Source organism: Stegodyphus dumicola, chromosome 4, assembly GCF_044657685.1.
Source record: "Stegodyphus dumicola isolate Sdum_Otavi_A_Nest chromosome 4, ASM4465768v1".
Lineage (NCBI taxonomy): Eukaryota > Metazoa > Arthropoda > Arachnida > Araneae > Eresidae > Stegodyphus > Stegodyphus dumicola.
The window spans coordinates 236,919,400-236,942,444 of NC_140771.1; the positions used below are offsets into that span (position 1 = coordinate 236,919,400).

A 23,045-nucleotide genomic window follows, 5' to 3' on the forward strand; every position below is an offset into this window, starting at 1 on the left:
TGAAAGTTAATTAATGAATTAGCTAATGAACGAAAATTCATCTTGTTCTAATGAAACTAGTAAGTAATACAGCCAGCAAAGTTGAAACGACTATAGTTATGAATATGTAATTTTCAAAATGACCTTTTTAAGTAAAGAACTATTTCCACACTTGAAATAGTTGTTTAGAGTGAACCATTTCCCCTTTTACGTATATAAATACAGCCTGAATAGAAAAATGCATTAATGGAATGTATAAAATAATGGAAGAATATTTTATTAAGTTAATTCATTTGAACTTGTATAAAAATTGTTGTCGTGTCTACGATAAAGCCTATTCAAATAGTGCCATGGGCGAAGATGACAGCCCCTGAAATCTGCAATATATTATCCTCATGGAGTTTCGGTCTCTTTAACAAGATCTCAGTATTTCGTGATTCAGCAAGGACGACCGGACAATCAAAAATGTTTACAGTTGTCAGTTCTGTGTCCGGGAAGTTATCACAATACCTGTAGCTTTTTCCAACCTTCTCTATCAATTTTCATTCCTCTGTGATGGCCGTTTCTAAGTTTGCCTAGAGCCTAAATCTTCACTGGGGAGCCTGTAACCTCTAAAGAGCGCATCCCCTGGTGGCGGATGGAGAAATTCCTTCATTGGTTTTCCTTTCAGAAAGTAAATAAAATACCTTCCGCGGACCAGCACGCAGAAGCCCAACCTGTCGGGGAATGGCCCTCCTTTCTATGATGAATATAAATCAATAATTATTAGCAGTAATGAAACAAAAGTAGTAGCAAATGCAATTTGCAGCAATAACAGTATTAAGAATTTTGTAGATATGTTAGTAATTTTAGTGAAACTACATATAAATTGTAGTATATCTTGTATAATGTAACATAAAATGCCTCAGGATAGGAAGCATAGCCGGAAAAATATCATTACAAGGGAAGGTCCATTTACCTTGTCCAAGCTAATTTTTGTCTCCAAATTTGGAGAGAAATCGCAAAAAGTCGCCAAAGCTGGCGATTATTTGACGACGTGTTGGTCTGATTCCTGTGGAAGGGATCATTTTGTATTGCCTTCTATACGGCCCTATATAACTGCCTTCCAGCAATTTCGAAGCAATTTAGACATTTCTCAGCGAACATGGGAAAACTATGCATGACCGAAAAGAGCATTTAGTTTTCAGTTTACTTGAGAGATGAGTTCAGATTTTAGCTCGGAGTATTGAGAACACTGAGAGACCACTGTGCGAGCATGCGCATTTAAGGCGCCTTGTGTTCAACGGTCTTAGTAGCTTGAAGTGCCAACTACTGATGACGACGTGGTAATTACTATCATATCAAGAAGAGCTGTACGCATACTTTTGTATGAAAAGTTCCAGAACTATGAAGTGTTTTTGAAAAAATAAATTTATATCTTTGGTTTTGTGTGCATTCAATCCATTATGAACCCGTACGCTTGTAACAGTAGCAAATATAGAATCTATAGTAATAAAATCTATGAAATAGAACAAAAGAGAATGTACGTCGCCCAGACGGTATAGTGATTAGGGAAGCCTACTATGGCACCGAAGGGCCCGGAGAAGACATGGATGTCTGTAAATGTATAGTGTTGGTGCGGAATGGCGGCACTCTAAATATGCGGCTAGCCGAAAGTTCTCTCGTGAGGATTGGTGCAAGGGGAGACCTCGTATCCTCCCTCTACCCGGGGCGCTCTCCCTTAAAATTGGGGTTGGAAATCCTACCTCTTATCGGAGTTGGATCTGACAACCATTGTTCCATGTAATATGGACAAGACAACAACAACCCCAGAGAATGTATGGAATAGAATTTGTTACTATTATTATAATCTACAGAATGTATTACTGTTATGATTCTATTATAAGAATCATAATAGTAATAAAAATAGCAACAATAATAGCAGAAATAAATAAAAAATAATTCATTATGAAAACGATGTCAAGAAAAACAATTTTTTTTGCGTTACATCTCCAGTGTACCTGTAGTAACATTATTAAGAAGTCAATTTTTGAGGCATAAAATGAAGTTTTAGTGTTAGGTCTTATTATTCTACGCTATTATAACTAATATTTCCCCCCTCATTACTAGCTTTATGCCATAAAAACGAACATTATGAATATTGCGGTACTGGCTGTCCGTCTATCTGCGAGAATCAAGAAATAACACACAAGTCATGTTCCGAAAGATGTGTTGCTGGATGTTTTTGCAATAAAGGATATGTAAAAGCTGAAGACGGTCGTTGCATAAAAAACGAACATTGTGCCTTTCAAGAGGAGAGTAAGTTTACAATTTTCAAACTAATATTTATTATAAAGAGTGTTCGAAGATTTAAAGCTGATAAAAATAATATTTTGATCCTACGCATATTATGAATTACATTAATTCCTTTACTGTTGCAATAAATGTTACACAGATAGAAGCCAAACTATTAGAGATATCTCATAATTACATGTTGGTCCATTTTTAGATTTTATCGTAGCCAGTATTTTCAGAATATGGACTGAACGAGGTAAGATATCATTCTCGAGGAATAGTAGCTCATGTTGTCACAATTTTCATGTTTTCTTCTTTAAAATATAACGTAATGTCTCCACAACCTTATTCTGATAGTATATATCATCTGCCTATAAAGCGCGTAACGGATTTTCCTGCTTTGCAGCGTTAACATAAGTATCACTGGTTTCCTGTTGTTAAAAACCCACCCATTGCAAAAGACCATTATATTGTACTTCATGATGTACCTGACTTTTATTAAATTGCAGTTTTCCGTGTTACTGCACATTTCTTGTTGCAGACGATTGATATCAAACGTCTTTCAACTCTTTCTTTCCTCAGAATTTTCTCACTAAAATTGTCCAAGTTACTTTTCTGAATATATACATTCTCTATGCGCGCGTGATACTGTTATGCGGGGTAAACCTAGAATATTAGCCATTTCATAGACACTAGAGCCGAATCGGTCTGCGAGCCGTCTTATTCAGAGGTACTGAAATTTTCAATCTTACTCATTTTTACAATGACTGCAGTGATAACTATTTTTCTCAAGATTAGAGTGCTTTATAAAAGCCGTCTCTGGATGTTACGTCACTGTATGTCACAAACAGACCTAGGCATCTTCATAAACTGATGCCTCTAAGAATTTGACAAATCGTTGCATATTTCAGTTCGATGTGAGTGTTTCAGAAATTGAAGTGGCTGTTGTCTTAGTAACACTAAGCGAAGCGAGCATTTGCTGAAAGTGAAATAAGATTGACTTTGATATATGTTACAATGCAAATCATCACTGCATTTTCTTCAAAATTTAGAAAACAATTACGGCTGAAGGAAGGCGTAACAAGGGGCCTATACGGAACTAAATCCTTTAAAACACTCTTTTTGAAGAACGGATTTTCGAAATTTAAGTAGGACTTATGAAAACTTTGACATGTTAAGTCACGTATTCAGGAAGTTTTACAGCAGTCTCCAGAGGCTTCATATCGTGGAGTCGAAAATAGCGCAATTAAACTTGAGAGAATGCAAATTTTATAAATATAAGTAATAAAAACTGAGAGAATCAGTCTTTCAAAATTTCATGGGACAATGAACACGGACAAAACGGAACGGATATATCAACATAAGTATTTAACTTCTGTGAAGTACTTGTGTTGGATATTAATTAATTTTACTGCCCACTCCTGCGAATTAAGGCAACTGTGGGAAACCTGTTTTCTCCCTTTCTGTCGGGGAGAGACTTCCTCCGTATCAGGCGGGAGGAAGAGGTTGAGCGGACCGGTCGTTATTGGCTCGTAAGTGGTTTTGTATCCACGTGAACACTTGGTTTTTGCCCCTCCGTTTGTGTTGGATACAGTAAGACCCCGCTTAACGCGGGGGATACGTTCCATCAAAGTAGAGCGTAATGCGAAACAGCGCTAAACGAGGCTATCTTTACATGTAAATATTGGGGTTAGGGGAAGATGGCTAGGAAATTCGTTAGGTATTAAATTTAAAAAGTATGTTTTTTTAATAAAAATAAAACGAAACATTTATTTCTTAAAGCCCAAATTAATACCACATTATTATTTCTTGCAAAAATAAAAACAAAATATAAATAACAAAACGAATATTCTTAAAAAAAAAAAAAAAAAAAAAAAAAAAAAATTCTCAGTCATATTTAGTTAGCCTTCCGCGTTTTCAGTGTTCTGCCTTTTTGTGACAAAAGCATCTAATGTCGTTTGCCTTTTTCTTTTGCGTTGAAAGTTCTTCATAAACGGATAGAGCATCTCTAACACCACGCCTTACTTTTGAGCTCCTGTCAAAATTCGGATCATTTTCAATGAATCGATCCATTATTTCAGTTATGGTAGACAAACTCCTTTTTACAAACGCCATCGAAAGTTCTTTTTGCTCTTCTTCTGAATCACTGCTGTCAACATTTTTGTTTTCTTCTTGTTCAGTTAATTCCTCGAGCTCATCATTAGAAAGACTAGCCGCTGCTTCTTGAATTATTTCTTCCACATTTACCCCTTCAAAATATGTCTGTACCAAACAAGAAATACAAGTACACTCTTTCGGATATGTATTTGAAACCTATCGCTGCATAATATTTCGGGGAATCCCCATATGCTGCGAGCGATTTCGTGGAATCCCCGGGTTGAAATAAAAGAGCGCTAAACCGAAACAGCGCTAAACGAAACAGCGTTAAGCGGGGTCTTACTGTATATTCATTCTGTTCCGACAATTGTTGCAATACAATAACTATAGAAAATATCTAACTGTATTTACGAGTTATCACCCGTCGCAACTGTTCTCACTGGCTGTTAGCACACCAGACAATTCCATATTTAAAATCAACATATTGGTTTTAGCCATTCCTGGTGATTTTACAAACTTAAAATACAAACTGTAAACTAAAGCGATGACAGTTTAATATGCTCAAAATTACAATATGACGTTACTTGCTCTGTAGATAAGTGATAAGTGACGCAGGACGTGGGCACTGTACCTTAATGGTTAATCAGTACAGCACCACGTCCGCCATTATACAGAGCCGCCGATGGGGTTCGCTGCCATTCAACTGCCCGGGGCCCAGTGTTTGTTGATATCTGAGAAAAATATAAGTGCATGGCCATACATTCGCTCAACTTGTTCTTACTTTCCATGAGATTATCTAATTTCCTAGAAACAACTTGGCCCATCAGCGGCCGAGCGGTAAAGTCGCTGAACACTGGTAGTTCGGTCCGAGGTTCGATTCGAATCCCGCAAACGGGCTGGCTTCATGGGCGTTTTCGTGGTTTTCCCCATGTGTAACATGTATACGAGCCGTTTCGCCGTTTCTTGGCCGCCGTTTCTTGGCCTTCTCTTCTTTCCTCCTTGCGTAATATTGGTATTAGCTCAAATAGTTTCGGACTCATTAGGGATTTTTTCAATGATATGATTATAATCTATAAACCGAATAACATGATTGAAATTAAAAGAAGTATCTTCAAGGGTTGTCCACAAGGTAGTGTAGTGCTCCACTGTTCTGAGGCCTCATAGTCGATAAATTTTTAAAGACAGAATTTGATTCGGGGGTCGATGTGGCTGCTTATGCGGACGATTTGGTTTTCCTAATTACAGCTGAACCGTTAGAAAAAGTTGAAAATAAATTTAATAACATTATGAAAATGTTTAATCAATGGTGCTCTGAGGAGCAAATGAAATCAAATGCTGCCAAAACTAAATTTTTGTTTTTTCCTAAGTCCGATCGCCACACTCGGCCCCCTAGATTAAGAATTAACGGTGAAATTTTGAAAAATCAATCAAAAATTTAAATATTTAGGTGTTTATTTGGATTCAAAACTCAATTTTAATTATCATCTCAATTATATTCAAAAACGAACTGATTTAATTTAAAATTTTTACAAAAGAAATTACCCATCCAATATCTTGAATAAAAGAAACGATATTTTAAGACTTCTTTATAATAATGTTTTTATACCCATTGTTATGTATGGAATTACGGCTTGGGGTCGCAGGGCAGGGGAGTTACTACACTTACGTACGAAACTCAATTCCATTTAGCGGAGCTGGCTTCTCGCGCTCACCCGTTGTTTCTACACAGTCTCGAGTGAGGTGGTTTGCGTCCTGGCGGGCACTCCGCCTCTCTCGATAATCTACAAGTTTTATTATGATAAAACTATATTAAGAAACAATATTTCGGATTTATTTAACTATGATGAAATCCCAGTTTTTGCTGACTCATTTTCTGTCTTTAATTTACATGTGATCCATCCGACAAACCGTATTTCTATCAATTATAATATTTATGATCCTTGTTTAACGGGATACCAAATTTTTACTGATGGATCGGGTTATGAGGGCGGGGTAGGTTCGGCTTTTTTTGTATATTATTTTGATACTGAGATCTATCACTATAAATTGGGCCTTGAAAAATATAATTCTGTTTATCAAGCCGAGCTCATCGCCGTCCTCTATGCCCTTAAATGGATATTGAAAAGTAATTTTGCAAGAAATTCTAACTTCAATATTTGTACAGATTGCATGGCTTGTTTAAAGGCACTTTATAGTGCAGAAAGTAATAATGGTCTGATTATCGATATTAAAGATCTTTTCCAAAAACTATCCTTATCCTTTAATATTAAGTTTGGTTGGGTTAAAGCTCATATCGGAATATACGGTAATGAAAGAGCGGATGTGTTCGCAAAAGAGGCTGCCATAGGGAGTGTTTCGGGGACGCCTTATGTTCAGAGTTAAAAAAAAATAGCAACTAAAGTTATTTATTCGTTTTATTTTAAGCAATGGCAGTTACAATGGAATTTTTCTGAAAGGAAAAGTCGCTATTTTAAACATTTAGAACTGATTAGAAAAAAAAATTATCTTTAATGATTTTGAAGTTAACCAGTTTCTGACCGGACATGGGCGTTTCCCGGGATACTTCGCTAGGTTTAAGATACAGAACGACGATAAATGTAAACTATGTGATCTGTTTGGAGATGCTAAGCATTTCCTCGAGGTCTGTCCCTACTTTGATGGCTTAAGAAACAATAAAAATATTGATTTTGAAAATCCCTTTTTATGCTATAAAGATTTCGCATAATCATGTAAATCTGTGGTGAAATTTATTGACGGTGAGCGCCGGGCAGTGGGAATCAGTGTATGATTTTTGCATTTTATTGCCATCACTAATTGGTATATTTTAATAATTTGTTATTACCATTGTTTGTGATTGTTATTCGCTTTTTTTGTTTTTGTCTTTAGTGTCTGCTCTTGTCTAAATGTTTGTATTTGTTCCTTTTCTTCCCTTTTATGCTTATAATTATTATTTACACATGATTATTCTCATTTAGATATTTTATGTTTCATTTTTTCATTTGTTGAAATGGGCATGGCCTGTCATGACATAAGACCAACTTGTTTGGTTAGGCCCGCTACTGATACTGATGTATACGAGCCAGTTTCACTTAGAAAGTCCTCCACGAAGGCATCCCTCTCCTTAGGCAGATAGCCCTAGTGTGCTTTGCCGTAATTAAATTAAATAAACCAAACTAAACCTAGAAACAACTTACCATGCATAACAACCAATTTTCAATATCCGCTTCGTAGCTGCAGGGAGGAAGCTAACTCAATCAATCTGGTGCGTATGCGGCACAGGCTCTAAACTTGCGGATGAGATTACGTTCCTTTCCGCTTTTAGATTATAAAGTTTGACTTTAAATTTGCATAATTTTTGTGGTCTTAACCATTACTGTAACAAGAGCCAAGAAGAAATGCATAGATTTTTAACTCAGGTATTTTTTAGGTTATTCTTTAAGGATATATTTTATCTAACCGTTATCATGACTTAAAATGATTGTGACAGGTAAATGACAAGATATTTAATTCTCTTAATTTAATTAATTTACTTACAATTTTTTTATGAAACTACACCTATATTCAGATTTAAATTTAGATATGTAAATTTAACATAGTAAATTTTCGATGTATAATAAATTTGCGATGATTCATGCAAGCAAACAATAGTTCTTCAACCACTTTACCACTTCAACCAACCTACGTCTGAAAATTGATTACTTGCCGCAGATATCTCTTTTAGTTTTTAAATAGTTGATGGAATAACAGGAGAAAAAGAACAATTTTACCTTGCACACTTGACAATATATTTAGTGTCTTAAGCTTAGTTCAGACGGGGGCGTAAAGTGCATAAGTAGTTAAAGCCGAGCTCCGTTGCCAAGGCAACCAGTCTGTGCTACGTCACAAAATCTGGTTTAGGACTCGTGGCATAGGGTTCAAAGTTTTCAACTTTACGCCGAGTTTGGGATAAGCGTCGTCCAATCAGAGCGAAGCTAAAACGAAGCAGCGTTCTACAGAAGATTTCGCTGTTACAAAACAAGCAGAGCGAACGCGGGAAATCAATCGAGCAGGAGAATAGCGCGGGAAAGTTGTAGACAAATCCACGCATGCGCAAATTTAGCTCCTCTCATTGGCCACGGCTTTACACCCCGTTCTCGATGGTGTGAACGGAATTCCCGTATTTTATGCCCTTATGACTACGCCTCTATGTCCTTTACGCCGCCGTCAGAAGGCAGCCTTAGATTCCTCAGAATAGACATAAAGATTTGTTAGTGTGCATGACATATCTCAAAAATCAGAAAATTCGCAGTTACCACGAAACAAAACGATGGAATTTGACAGTGGTGTTACAAGATTCTGTGATGTACGGAATGAATTCTAATTCGCTTCATGAATATTTAATTGCGAGTTCGGCTGGTATATCAAAGTGCTTTATTTCAACTTATCTATTTGTGCTTGTTATTTTGTATTTTACATACCTTTATCAAACCAATGCAATGTTAAACCCATATCAAACCTGCTTGGTACCACCAACTGTTTGTCGAAAGAAATATTTTCGGGAATCTCCGCCTCCAACAAATCTGATTGGTTGACTGAAGGACTTTTTGCTGTCCTTCAGTTTCTTCGTGAAACACAGTTAAAAACAAAGCATTTCTCCCAGCCTCCTAAAATGTCCCTGACACGTATCCGCAAAATATAATCGAACATAAATATTTCAGCTAGAAATCTGCAGTCGAACTAGTGTTGAGCGAAACCCGTTTCTCAGAAATGTTTCTTATAGCGTCTGGCGTCGGTATACGGGATTAACGCCATTGCATTTACATACCTGACGAGTTGTTATATTTATATCTAGAGTTAAATGTACTCTGAAAGAAGATTGTGTCATAAGAGTAAAGGTATGTAAGTGAAATAATTATTGAAAATAGCAGGTTAAAAGCAAGAATATTTATAAAAGAAAATCAAAACTCCTTTTATTACGTTAGAAGCATTAAATTTATTAGAAAGTATTTATTTTAATTGTACAATTAATTTATCATGTGTTAACTTTTTGTATAATTTATATTACTCGAGTGTGATGAATTCATAAAATTTACGCTGCAAACAGATCAGAAAAATATTCTGTTCAAGAAAGCTCAGTCACTTCATATCAGTACATGAAACAAATTATGAGAAACAGTTAAATCTATGAAGATAAACAGGATTATGGTTATCAAAGTTATTTATTGATTATGAGCGAAATTGTTTTGTATTTTATAACACTCCTTTTCAAGAACATCTAAATAGTGTTTACTATTATTTTACCTCTCTTACTCAATATTATTAAGTGCGTGCTTAAAATTATGCTAATTGGTGATACATGTTTTATTGATCATGAAATAACGAACACAAAATTAACCTAAGTGAACAGTGATCAGGATCTCGTATTTGCCACTCGCTGTGAAACTAATGGTTGGGTTGGGTTTATTTTGATTATAGTAAAGCACTCGAGGGTTGTATGGATCGAGGCACTCGAGGGTTGTATGGATTATGGTAAAGCACTCAAGGGATGCTTTCGTGGAGGATTAAGGAAAACGACTCTATACACGTTGCACATGCGAAAAACCACGAAAACGCTCATGCAGCCAATCCGTTCTCAGGGATTCGAACCCCGGACCGAACTACCAGTGCTCAGCGACTTGGCCGCTGGTGGGCCGTGAAAATGATAAGATTGAGACTGAGAGTCTTAATTGTTGAGTGTTGATGGAGAACGGGGGTCATCGTCTATTTACCGTAGATTAATCGGGTTTGCTCCACGCCAGATGCTAACGAATAAGAGAGCCCAGGGAGGGAGGAAAGCGTCCGTAGCATGTGAGCAAAAGACACTGGAGGTCTGGAACTAGTTTTCCTTTGTTCACCTGGCTGTAAGGAACTATGACCCTGTAAATTACACAATTACACTGAAGCGGTATTAAGATTATATACATATTGCATACATAATAATATGCAAAAGAGCACAATAACATTAAAGAGGATACAGTAATGGAAATAGGTGCGTAATAAAATACAATAAAGTTCCCATAATACAGCACAATATGTTAAGTGTATTACGTTAAGCTAATAGAAATATGTGGGAGTTAATTAACAAAGTCATTTCTTGATGATGCGTAATGTGCTAATTATAAGCGGAACTACATAAATCAATATAGGATGATGTTAATAACAATGTTGTTTAATTTCTAAGGATAAAAATGCATACAATTATTATGCTGCATAGTAGTGCAGGTTAAATGTACCTGCACTATTATGCAGCATTTCATATATAAGGAAGTTAAAGTAATCTAAGTGCTAATAATATGTATGTAAGCGTGTAACATACTTTTACATATGTTGCATACATAAGTTGAAAAGGTTACAGCCGGAAACATCGGGGCAAAAACATCGCGGACAAAAGCATCACGGAGAAAACAACGCAAGGAGAAAGCGTCGTGCCACAAAACATCATGGGAAAAAACATCGCAAAGAGAAAAGATCGCAGTTCTAAAACATCATGGTACAAAACATTGTCGTCGAAAATAAAGCGGTTCAAAAACTTCGCAGTTTAAAAACATCGTCTTCAAAAATATCGTGGTAAAAAATAAAGTATCTACAAATCATCGCATGACGATAATCGCAGACGTGATTTTTGCAGGTTTTAATAATTGTAAATGGATATTCCCATAATGATTTGTGAGCGCAAGATGGAAAGAATGATAATTTTTACTTTCATATTTTTTTATTAACTAATAAATTTTTGCTGAGAAAATAAGGAAACTTAGAAATAGAAATTAGCATAGAAAATTAATGCAACTTATAACACTTAATAGAATTTTAAACCGACGTAGTTAGCTAACAAAGGTCATTAATAAATAATTTTTTGTAAAGTTTTTACTGGTAATTATTCATGAAAAGTATAATCTATAAGTTGCATTTAATTTTCTATGCTTAAGTTTCCTTCTTACGTTTTCAGCAAAAATTTATTAGTTAATAAAAAAATGTGAAAGTAAAAATTATCCTTCTTTTCATCTTGCGCTCACAAATCATTATGGAAATAACCATTTACAATTATTAAAACCTGAAAAAAGCATGTCTGCCATGTTATCGCCATCATTTATCGTATATTACGTATGATTTGTAGATACTTTATTTTTTATCGCGATATTTTCGACGACGATGCTTTTAAACAGCGAAGTTTTTGAACCGCTTTATTTTCGACGACGATGTTTTGTACCACGATGCTTTAGAACGCGATGTTTTCTCTTTGCGATGTTTTCTCCCACGATGTTTTGTAGCACGACGTTTTCGCCTTGCGTTGTTTTCTCTGCGACATTTTCGTCCGCGATGTTATCGGCGGATACCGTTAAAAAATTCTAAAAAACGTTTTTTCCTTTGCATCAAACGCAGAATGTCCAGAAAACCAACATTTCGAAATATGTGGTATACCTTGTCTCTTCACCTGCGAAACCTATTTCCCTCCGAAACCATGTATCAAAACGTGCGTTTCAGGATGCTATTGTGATGAAGGATATAGGAAGACCTCAAAAGGTGATTGCGTGAAACCCGGTCGTTGTCCACCTCGTATAGCAAGTAGGTATCACTTCCTTTTGATAATTTTTTCAGAAAGAATAATTACACTCCCATTCTTTCTAAACACTTTCTTTGCTGTAAAAAATTAAAGAATGCGTTTAGCAATTATAAGATTACCGTAACTAGTAAAGCTTAATATCTGACGTTGTATAGTACCATGTTTTATTTCAAATTTCGTTTTACTGCACTGAAGTCGACTGACATTTTAAAAAATTATTTTAGATGCAGTTCTAAATTCTAATAGAAAGATGACTTATACATTTAAATATACTTTAGCTTCTGATTCTTTGCAGTATTTCATAGAGTAAGGTAACACCGCCAAAACACTTCCCTTGAGGTTGAAATTCTCTCATTGTAGCCTTAATTAAGCATGTTGTTGCGCGTAATAATTTGTAGCGAAGTGTAAATTTGAGAAAGCTGCCATACCTTCAATATGGCCTTTTCACTAAGCGCTGTAGAGCATGTCCTTCTATGTAGAAAAAGGTGTATTACCTCGGTAGTCAGTCTGTTTCTCTGCACAATGAAATCTCAGTACGAATTTACTTCGTTCTTCAAGACCATTCTTCAAATGAAATATTCATAATCCGAAACAATTTTCCCCATAGGAATCGATATAAAATAGACTAATTTGTTCCTGGACCGCAGGTAGTTGCTTATATACACTTTAAAACAATACATCGCTTCATAACCCCAAATCGAAGGGAGTCATTGAATGTATAAAATATAAACACAATATTAAACAGGTAAACAAAGAGGAAAATTTAATCTAAATTTATTGTATTTATACAAGAGTATACAACGGAAATGCGCAAATGGAAAATGTCGAGAAAGATTTATTGTCTAAATGCGAAGTTTCCTTTCGTATAAATATCAGTTAATTCTCTTTTGGTAGGCACCTTTTTTTCTTTGTTTCTAAGAACTATCCAACTCTGCTTGAGACCAACAAGGTCTCTGTTTCACTCAACGTTGTCCACTGTGATTTGTTGTTGCTTTATCTTAAAGTATATGTAAAATTAAAGATGATCACCTGCCATGCCTTGTCGATCCTCTTGAGGTAGGCAACGATGTGAAAGTGGCCTAAGTGGGCTTTCCAAACGCTCTGAGAGGGACATACTTCCCTTCAGTTACCTCAAAACCAAATTCGAGGCTTTTAAAATTTAAAACAGCTACCGGTCGATGGGCTGCAATAAGGTAATGCTGTTAGGAGGCAAGAAATAGATATTGATGACTTTAAATTCTTTAAGAAGGTGCTCTTCTAGGCCTGCAGTGTGCGCGGGAACCTTTTCCATGACAAGCAAGGCACGGCGTGAAAAATTCATCTCATGTAAATATTTTTTTTACAGGGGAATCAAATACTTCATCGAGCCAATCCGCAAAAAAGTCACGTGTCACCCCAGTCTTGTTTCTGGATCTTCACATGACATTTAGCTTGCTCTTCTGGACTTAATACTTCTTGAAGCCACGTGGATGTGGATTGTCCAAATGGTAAAATGGCAGCGGCTAAATTTTCAAATTGCCACTTGTCTTTGCACAAAAACAACAGCGTGGTCTTTGATTGGCTTGTGACCAGACAATGCCTACTTCTCTGCTATAAGTTATAGTGAGAATGTCGATTCTCCTCTTAAACTTTCCAAACCACCCACTCTGCTTGCCTTGAATGCTTCTTGCTCATCCGTTGCTGATTCTGGCGTCTTCTTATTGAAATCGGAAAAATTTAGTTTCGTTTTCTCATAACTTATGCTTTATTAATAGCGTCACTTTGCATTTGCTTCTTGTTGATCCATATGGGAAGCAACCATTCAAAGTCATAAAAAATTCATGGCCATTGGATAGTGACTAGCATGATAATCCCTAGAATGTCGCAAACATGTTCTATTTGATTCGTAACTGAGAAACATACTGGCTAATCCATTCGAAGGATATTTTAGTCGAAAAGAAAATTATTCACTAGCTCAGCCGGATGGGATCGTCCATGAGAATTCAAAGCCTGTCTGCTACAGCATAAAGGAGCAGAATTGGTCTGAGGATCGCATCCGTATATTGCTGAGCCGTTAGTGCTCCATTCCTGATAATGTGCAGGTCGGTACGGCCATTTGAAGAAATATCGGCCAAGATCATCAGTCTGCCTCAGCCAAATGGCGGACGTCGTGCACAGCACTTTCATGTGCAATTTGAGGAGTATTATGTACGAGGTTCTCTCTAGCTGAGAATCCGCTTTTGTGAGGTTGTGCACTTAAGTGGGACTCGTACGTGAGCACGTGGCTCCACTCATCTCGTCCTCATTTGAGATGCTCCTGTGCCCACCTTCTACCGAGAGCACGATGGACCTGTATCAACGAAACGCAAACCATAAGTCTGCGAGCATTACAAACCATGTGGTGGAAACGGTTTCGAATAGTTTAAGTAGAAACTGTGGTACTAGTAATCCTCTAAAGGTACTTTTGCTAGAAAATGGCGTTTATAGTATGGTTGCTTCTGGTCGTTAGTGTTAAATAGCGATTCTAATTTTGTGCTGTTGAAATCATACGACCTTCCCGATCTTCGGTTGGAAATGACATTTTGAGAAACTCCTGGCGATTACGCTGCAATGGATTGCGTTTGACTCTCCTGTAAACGACCCGATGGCTTACCAGGATATCGATTTAACTAAGTCATCTTGCTGAGACATCGTATTCACTGCTACAAAACATTCAACTCGTATCGATTGTTTTTAATCTCCTACAAAAAAAAAAAAATACTGCAGATCGCTTCTCACTTCTTATCTAAAACCCATGGTTTCCGACGTCACAGACTAACTTACACAATCCCAACTTTGTAAAGGTTATAATTTTCCTTTATAACCTCTTTTATTTCCTTTTGTCAAATAAAGTTGTCGATTATATCGAACTTACAATATCCTCTAATTGTTTTGAGCAGTGTATGTGACTGGAAGATATTATTTCGCAGTAGAAAAGGAACTGAACCTAAAGCTCCATGACCTTTATAATATCGTATGGAGAAAATGTTTTACTAAACCTAAGAGTCGCACTGACAATACTCCTTACTATTTCATTATAAAATGCTAGCTATGAACGTTCGTTCAGAAAATTAAAATTAATTTTGAGATACTTTGATGGGATAAGATCGCCAAAGTGATCCAGCATTTTTAAATGTGGAAAGAAAAAAATTTGAAATGATAGACTTTGATGAAGTAACTGATAACTTTGCTTCATCCAAAGGCAAGAAAAATGTATGCATAGCAATTAATTGTATTAATGCGTTATAATATTATATTATTATTAATAAATTTTTCTGCTTATCTATAATATATATTAAACTTTATATTGTTCAAAATTTGTACGTTTTTTAAAACAATTATATAAATATGTAAAATAAATAATACCTTTTTAACTGATTTTAGATTATTGTATATCTGATTTTTCGGCCGACAGAGATACATTTCTGAATCCAATGCTAATCTTGATTTTTTACTAGATTTTTTTGCTTCAAATTTAAAGCTTAACCTGAGTTTGTTATACCGAAACACTGTATCGTATTTCGTAGAAGTCTAGCTAGGTAGTGACTATTCTTAATATATTTTAGAGTATTTTAAGGCAGATTCAGCATTTTATTATTATTTGCATTATTTTCTTACTACGAGTATATTCTATATATTATACTACTACTGTAAGCGTTTTTTGGGGGGGGGCGCCAAAAGGATATTTTGCCTTTTTTATTATTTTAAAAAATTTATAAGTCATTTCTCCCGCCTTCTTGGCATGCCTTCGTGGTGTAGTGCTCTGCATGCTGGGCGCGTATTCCAGAGGTCCGCGGTTCGGTTCCCGGTAAAGGCTTTGCTCATTTTTCATCTCTCCTGCTTCCGAAATAAACTTTATGAGTGTACAGGTTGTTCGATTTTTAAAAATCTCATCTCTGATTTTAATTCCAGCGGAAGTTTAACATATCATGTCAATGTGGTTTGATCTGTATCGGCCAAACTGAAAGAGTGTTGAAGTTTCTTGTCAAGGAATATAAAACGTGTGTTTGAAAATCAGAATAAAGAAAATTCTGTCAGCTTATCACAATTTGGCACTTAAACATAATTTTGAACTGCAAGCATTATCAACAAACCGGGTAAACATTATCCGCAAAAGTTTTATCAGTAAACTGTATTTCTCTGAACCTTCTATAGTTGATGGCATTAATATCTTTTTGTTCGGTAAATATGTACAAATTTTAATACAATATTGTCTTCTGTTTCTTTCCAAATGTACGCTTGTCAACTAAATACCTGTATGTTGCTAGCTAAGCTTGCTCTCGGTTAAACGTACTATTTCGGCTGTATATCTGTGTCAACTATATTTCTGAAATGTTTATGTCAGCTAAATATTTGTGCTGGCTAAATATCCTGTTGGTTAAATGGTTGTCAATTAAGCGCCCAAATGTTTGTGTCAGCCAAATATCCTATCGGCTAAGTATTTGTGATGGGCTAAGAGTCCACGATGGCGGTTTTTGACGATGAGGGACTATATTATTATTATCATTATTATTATTCTGTTATTTGTTTGTATGTTCAAAATTGGAGACGCAATAAGAATTTTTCTTTTTTTGTGGGAGTAGATTGCCCGGAAAATCAGCATTTTAGGGCATGCGGCACACCCTGTCTCTACACATGTGAAAAATTTCAGAACCGTAGAAAACGGTGTCTTGAAAGGTGTGTTCCAGATTGCTTCTGTGATATAGGATTTCTAAAGACCGAAGATGGCCGCTGCGTAAGACGTGAAAATTGCCCAGTTCGTAAACTAAGTAAGTACATTCTTTTTACATCCATTAAAAAAGAAAACACAGTTACTTCGTCACTGCATGACTGTTAGTACTGGGATCTTACAAACATAACAGTTGCAAACCAGTGATGTTTTGAATAACTCATTTTAATTGACTTGCCACTGTTAGTATTGGGTTCTTAGAAGCATAACAGTGGCAAATCAGTGATCTTTCGAGTAACTCATTTTAATTGACTTGCCATAGTATTGGGATATTACAAGCATAACAGTGGCAAATCAGTGATCTTTCGAATAACTCATTTTAATTGACTTGCCACTGTTACTACTGGGATCTGACAAGCATAACAGTTGCGAATCAGTGATCTTTTTAATAACTCATTTTAATTGACTTGCCACTGTTAGTATTGGAATCTTACAAGTATAACAGTGGCAAATCAGTGATCTTTTGAATAACTCATATGAACTGACTTGCCACTATTAGTACTTGGGTTTTTGGCAAATCAGTTATCTTTGAATAACTCTTTTTAATTGACTTGGCACTGTTAGTATTGGAATCTTACAAGTATAACAGTGGCAAATCAGTGATCTTTTGAATAACTCATATAAACTGACTTGCCACTATTAGTACTTGGGTTTTTGGAAAATCAGTTCTCTTTGAATAACTCTTTTTAATTGACTTGCTAGTGTTAGTACTTGGGATCTTACAATCATAACAGTGGCGAATCAGTGATCTTAACCCTTTGATGCGCGGGTGTCCCGCCCTGAAACCACCAATTTTCGAATTTTTTCCCGCTCTTCTTTCCGAATGTTTCGAGTGAAAATCGATTAATTACTTATCTTTTGCTTCTAAATAATACAAAATGACTGTAGAACCAAATATTTTTTAGGTGTTTAGTACTTCAAATCGGATGCCTTCTAAAATTCGTTTTCAGTGAGACAAAACAACTTCCTTTTATTAATATAAACAACTTTAAATTTCCAGAGTTATTAAGTCTTTCGCCGTCCTCTCCTGTCCACGAAAATTTCTCCAACTCATCAAACGTATATCTTTCTTGTCTTTCCAATTCACAACATCATTTTTTCTCTTTTTCTGCTGAGTAGACGTTGAAGATGTCTTTTATCTATTGTAAAACGGCGCTAATATTCATAAAACCCGGGGTGGGAAATTCAATTAGAAATAGAATGCCTGATTAGTACTGCCCTCTAGGAGGTATTAGAACAAACAAAAATAAAAACTCAAACAAGTAAACATTTAGAAAACCTTTTAAACGTTTAAAAGTTTTAAAATGTAGAAGAACGCTTGAAGCGCGTTACGGCTGCCCTGCAGAAGTTTCACTTGAGAACGCGCTAGATAAATTACATATACAAAACTGTGTATATTTATGGCATTTGCTTTGCGGTTTCAGGGTGCGACCACTGAGCCACTAAAGCATTGTGTTACAATGCTCACAAGACCCTAAAGGCTCAGTGTTCTCACCCTGGAACCACTAACTGCTCTTCACAATGGTGTTTGCTGCTTTCAAATAGGAATGTTTATTTTTATTCGGATATTGATAAGAGGCCTTTGACAAGTTATTTTATTACTAAACAATACAGGCACCTGCCCAGAGAAAATGTCTTTCATTTCCAGAGATTTTTCTCTGAGCTCAAGACGCTTGCTCTCCTATGCTAGCATTATGAATTTCTATATTATCTTGTATGGTTTAAATAAAAGGCAATTATATTTTTCGATAATTAAGAATAGAAATCGCGTAAAAATTTAATTAAATTTAAAATATTTTAATCATATTATTATGCAAATTTAAAATATTTAACGCAGAACATATGCCAGTAAAATGTAAATCCCAGCGGTGTACATTTTGTAGCATAAGGGAGAAATCTCGTAGAACAAGATACGAGTGCGAAACGTGCAATGTTGGCTTATGCATGCTGTGAAGTTCCTTTCCCTGATGAATGACGAAGAATGGAAGTGACTTACCCCGGAAAAACAGGTCGAGGCAGGCTGGTGGGGGGAAGAAAGACTGGACGGAGAGGGCACTGGGAGTTGGACCGGCGAGCATACCGTGTGAGAACGTAGAGAAAGGAAATATGTTTTAATTTCTTTTGCGCGCCTTGTATATATATATATTGTATATAGTTTATTTTACAGTGTATTCGTTGTATGGTGTATCAATAGTGCAGTTTGTGTAATAAATTAGTGAAGAAAATGTCAAAGCGGACAAGTGTTATTTTCCCACTATGGTAAGTTTACACAGAAGAACCCACCTCGTGTTTGAACGAGCGCGAGGCATGACACATGCAAAAAACAACAAAACATGCTTTGAACAGTTTCATAAAAAATATCTTTGTTCTTTGACATTTAAAAAGATTTACTGAATTTTTTTTTACTCTACTGAGTCCTTTTTATCTGTTTATCCGAACTTCCTTATTAAGTACGTTCTTATGTTTTCACTGCAGTAGAAAAATTACATAAATATTTAATTTTTCATTTTTGACGATTTACTTTGTAAAATAAAGTAAAAAATTTAGATATAATGCAATTTTTAAATAAAATGTTTTTTTAATTCGAAAATTTCGTCATTCATTGGAAATACGCATGGAAAAAGTTAAGTTGTTTTTTCTTACTAACTCAGTAAATTTCAAAGTCCTAAACGCGCGCTAGTTTCACAGCGAAACCACCAACCACAGATCAATGGGCGAGGGTAGATTTTTTTTAAATTCATATATTATTTGTCTCTAGGATCGTAATATTCGATTTCTAGAGTTTTTTAGGAAAAACATTACAAAAATAACATCGCGCGCATCAAAGGGTTAATTATGCTACTTTTAAAAAAATCCAGAAGATGCATTACTGGTTGTTTCGACGTCTCCAACACGAAATTATGCAAGATGATGTCAAGCTTACCAGAAAAATTAATAAATGTTTGCTTGATTTTAATACTACTATCGTGTGGACGTAAAAATGTGTTTCATAAATTGTGATCTTTTATAGCAGTTGATTGTCCTGAAAATGAGCATTTCGAAGAATGTTGAAGTGCCTATCCCACTACCTGCGACAATTCGGAAGATTTCGAACGACCAGAGGTCGAAATGTGTGTTAAAGGTTGTTTCTGCAATAAAGGCTTTCTAAAAGATGAAAATGGGCAATGTGTAACTCCAGAGAATTGTCCTCGTACGTATGATTTTTATTTTTGAAGACTTATTTATTGTTTAGAATGTATAAATGTGCTCAAGCAGCAAGTTGTATAGCATCATTTAAAACGGGACTCACAATCCGTTTCTAGCATCAATCCCTTTTCAAAGAATAATTGTTTTCATTATTTCCTTTATATTTTCTCTGAAATTTACAGCATGCAACACAATAATAATACAAATGGTTGCACACAAATGTAGATTCTTCTTTTAAAATTTCTAGCTGAAAATCGCATGGCATTTATGGCCGAAACAACTTCATTTTTATTTTTAAAACCTGCAAAAGGTACACCTGCAGATTCCAACATTGCTTCTTTTACAGAGGCTGTTCGCACATTTTTTAGACGATTTTGGTAAGCGGTAATAAAAAATCGTTTGCTGCAAAAGAAGTAATTGCAATTGTACTATGTTTTTAAAAGTTAAAACTATCGTCTGTGACTTGAGAGTTTTGTTTTTATTCAAAATGGCGAATTTAACAAAGCAGTGGTTCGAAGGCTACATTTCCGCTCTTTCCGAAGAGAAATATGCATACTACGTTATCCAAAAACGATGTGAGAGTCATGGTGTTGTGATATCTAAAGCGTCGATAGGTAATATCATCAACAAGAAAGGAACAAAACGTCAAATTGGAGCCTCAAGTGGGACAAAAATTCCAAACAAGTATCCAAGGAAAAAACGGACGTCTTCGACTATTGCAAAGGTACGTTGTTTAATGTTAAAAGAAAAATCCCCCTACTCAAATAACAGTTAAATAATCATTAAAATGCTCGGTGTCCACTGTAAACAAAATGATAAACGTTGATTTAAACTTTAAGAAAGAAAAAAAACGAAATGTGAATCGTCTTCTTCCAAAGCATATCGCTCGACGCAGGACACGCTGCAGAATTCTATATGAGAAACACTTATCCAATTAAAAATGGAAAACAATCGTCACAATAGATGAAGCATGGATGTATTTAAATGATTGTAACAAAAAAAAAAAAGAGCCATTTATTATCATAAAAGGGGAGGAAAAAATTTAAGTACATTGTTCAAAGAATCGAAAGAAAGTTTTTCTAAGGGATTCTTGATTGTTGCTGGTTTTTCTTATAATGGCAAGTTTAAAATAAAGAGAGTGCAAAAAATGTCAAGATTAACTCCAAATACTATCAGAAACATATTTTATCGCCAATTTTTCTGAATGAAATACCATCGCTTTACCCACAGTGTCATCAAGCTGTGAGACTTCATCAGGACAGAGCTAGCAGTCACACATCAAAATCCACTGTAAATTTCCTACAAGAAATGGAACAAAAACCTGGTATCAAGGCCATACCCTTTACTGATATCCCTACTAAATCTCCCGATGTGTCACCTTTTTAAAAACCGCATTATCCAAACGTTGTCCCAAAACCCTAACAGGACTCTGGAAAGCTGTTTGGGAGGATTGGGATAAAATATCTCTTCTGCCACTTCAAAAGGCATTATCATCCTGGAAATTGCGGTGTCGAAAGATAGTTCAGAATAAGGGATGTCAAATAGAACATTTAAAACACAAGAATTTTATGTAATTTAGTTTTGTGAATACAATATACATCGTCTAAAAAATGTGTGAACAGCCTCTGTATTACCGCTGAATCTGTATATGGTTTTTTTTAGCAACTATATACGAAACTATAATCAATGCGATTGTTGCTGTCTTTGAGGTTTCCAACAGTTTGGTAAAAATAGATTGTTACTTCGAAATCGATGAAAAATTTTATTTCTTCAAAGTTCAGAAAGTTCAAAATACTCTAAGTCAAACTTCGGACGCACCGTTTTAAAATATCTTTCTCAAGGTTGCTTTTATTTGGAATTGCTTTACTTCTGTCGTTTAAAAGGCATATATATTTATCTTTATGGTTTATAAAGCAAAGCTAGTGCTCTCCTTCTTCATTAAAATTACAAGTGCCTGTTCGCTTAGCTTTGTTCATCGTGGGTTGTTACAGTCATCAGTTTGTAAGCAAATCTCTGTAAGAAAACATCCTGGATGATTAGAGAGTACACAAACAAATCTAACAAGAAAGCAACTATAGGGTATATACACACTACATACCTTGTAATTATTGATTTCAGTATGTCTAAAAGTCGGAATTCAGAGTATGTTTACGAATTGATCAAAATCCTCACAGAGAGACAGAGAAATTAGAAAAATGTCTTGTTTTGCACCTGCTAAGTCTTTCTGCTCACACGTACTGGCAATTGCGTCAGACAGGTTCCGGTTACGTACATCACCCACGCCGCGACACGCTGTAGGGTCGATCCGTCTACAGTCGCTTACACTCAACAATAAATCATTTAGAGCAGTGGCGATGTACTTAAGGGGACACGGGACGTTTAAATGAAAAATTCTTACTTTTTGTTCAAACTTTAAAATATTTTTCAGTTATGTGTATTGTGCATGTATTTACCTAAATATACAATTTTATAACGATAGAAGTAAAATTTTTCAGAAAAAAAGTAAAATAATTTTATGTATTTTTACGTTTTTATACTTATATTCATATAGCCCTTGAGCATAAAAATTAATCAGAAACTTACAATAATTTTCCTAATGAATCTATATCAAATGATAAATAAAATTGGGCATGCATTTTAAAATAGGATGAAACATCATTGAAAAATAAATTATTTATTAAATTTTTCACAATTTTTTTAATTTTTATGAGTCGTTATTTTACGAAAAGCCTAACAATTCCTAGAAAAGTTCATCAAAAGTAAAATGGATGCACAGTTCTCTTATGAATAGTATTGGAATGATATAAATCAAGTATGAAAATAATTCGAAAACAATTAAAACGCAAGAGATAAATTCAGTACTCAAAATTTTCAAAAATCTGAAATCCGTGAAAACACATTCTAAAGATTTACTTTTACTTACATACCTAAAAATGACTTATAAATGCTTCGGCTTTCTATTATATTACTACTTAATTTATTAATTCTTTCTCAGCTCAATTTTATTCATTTAGTTTAAACAGAATCAATTTTATGTGCTATGCTCTGTAGACAAGCATAACACACGGTACATCACGTAAACTTGTATTTACTTGCTAACCTACTTTTACCTATATTTCAAATATTATTGTCTAAAAATTTTGTTTAGTTATTCTGCATAGCATTGCAAATACAATATTATAT

At 35.2% G+C, this 23,045-nt stretch overlaps 2 protein-coding genes across 2 annotated transcripts in view; both read left to right on the forward strand.

Moving 5' to 3' along the window:
• Positions 1 to 23,045, forward strand: part of LOC118194880 (papilin-like) — a 130,465-nt gene that overhangs the window by 63,639 nt on the left and 43,781 nt on the right. The window lies entirely within an intron of this gene.
• LOC118194883 (von Willebrand factor-like) overlaps positions 1 to 23,045 on the forward strand; it is a 55,602-nt gene that overhangs the window by 19,675 nt on the left and 12,882 nt on the right. The window contains exons 4-6 of the mRNA XM_085816095.1: positions 2,089 to 2,277; positions 16,531 to 16,716; positions 19,687 to 19,866. Of these exons, the coding sequence (XP_085672221.1) occupies positions 2,089 to 2,277; positions 16,531 to 16,716; positions 19,687 to 19,727 (416 nt within the window). The 3' untranslated portion in view covers positions 19,728 to 19,866. The remainder of the gene's footprint in view (positions 1 to 2,088; positions 2,278 to 16,530; positions 16,717 to 19,686; positions 19,867 to 23,045) is intronic.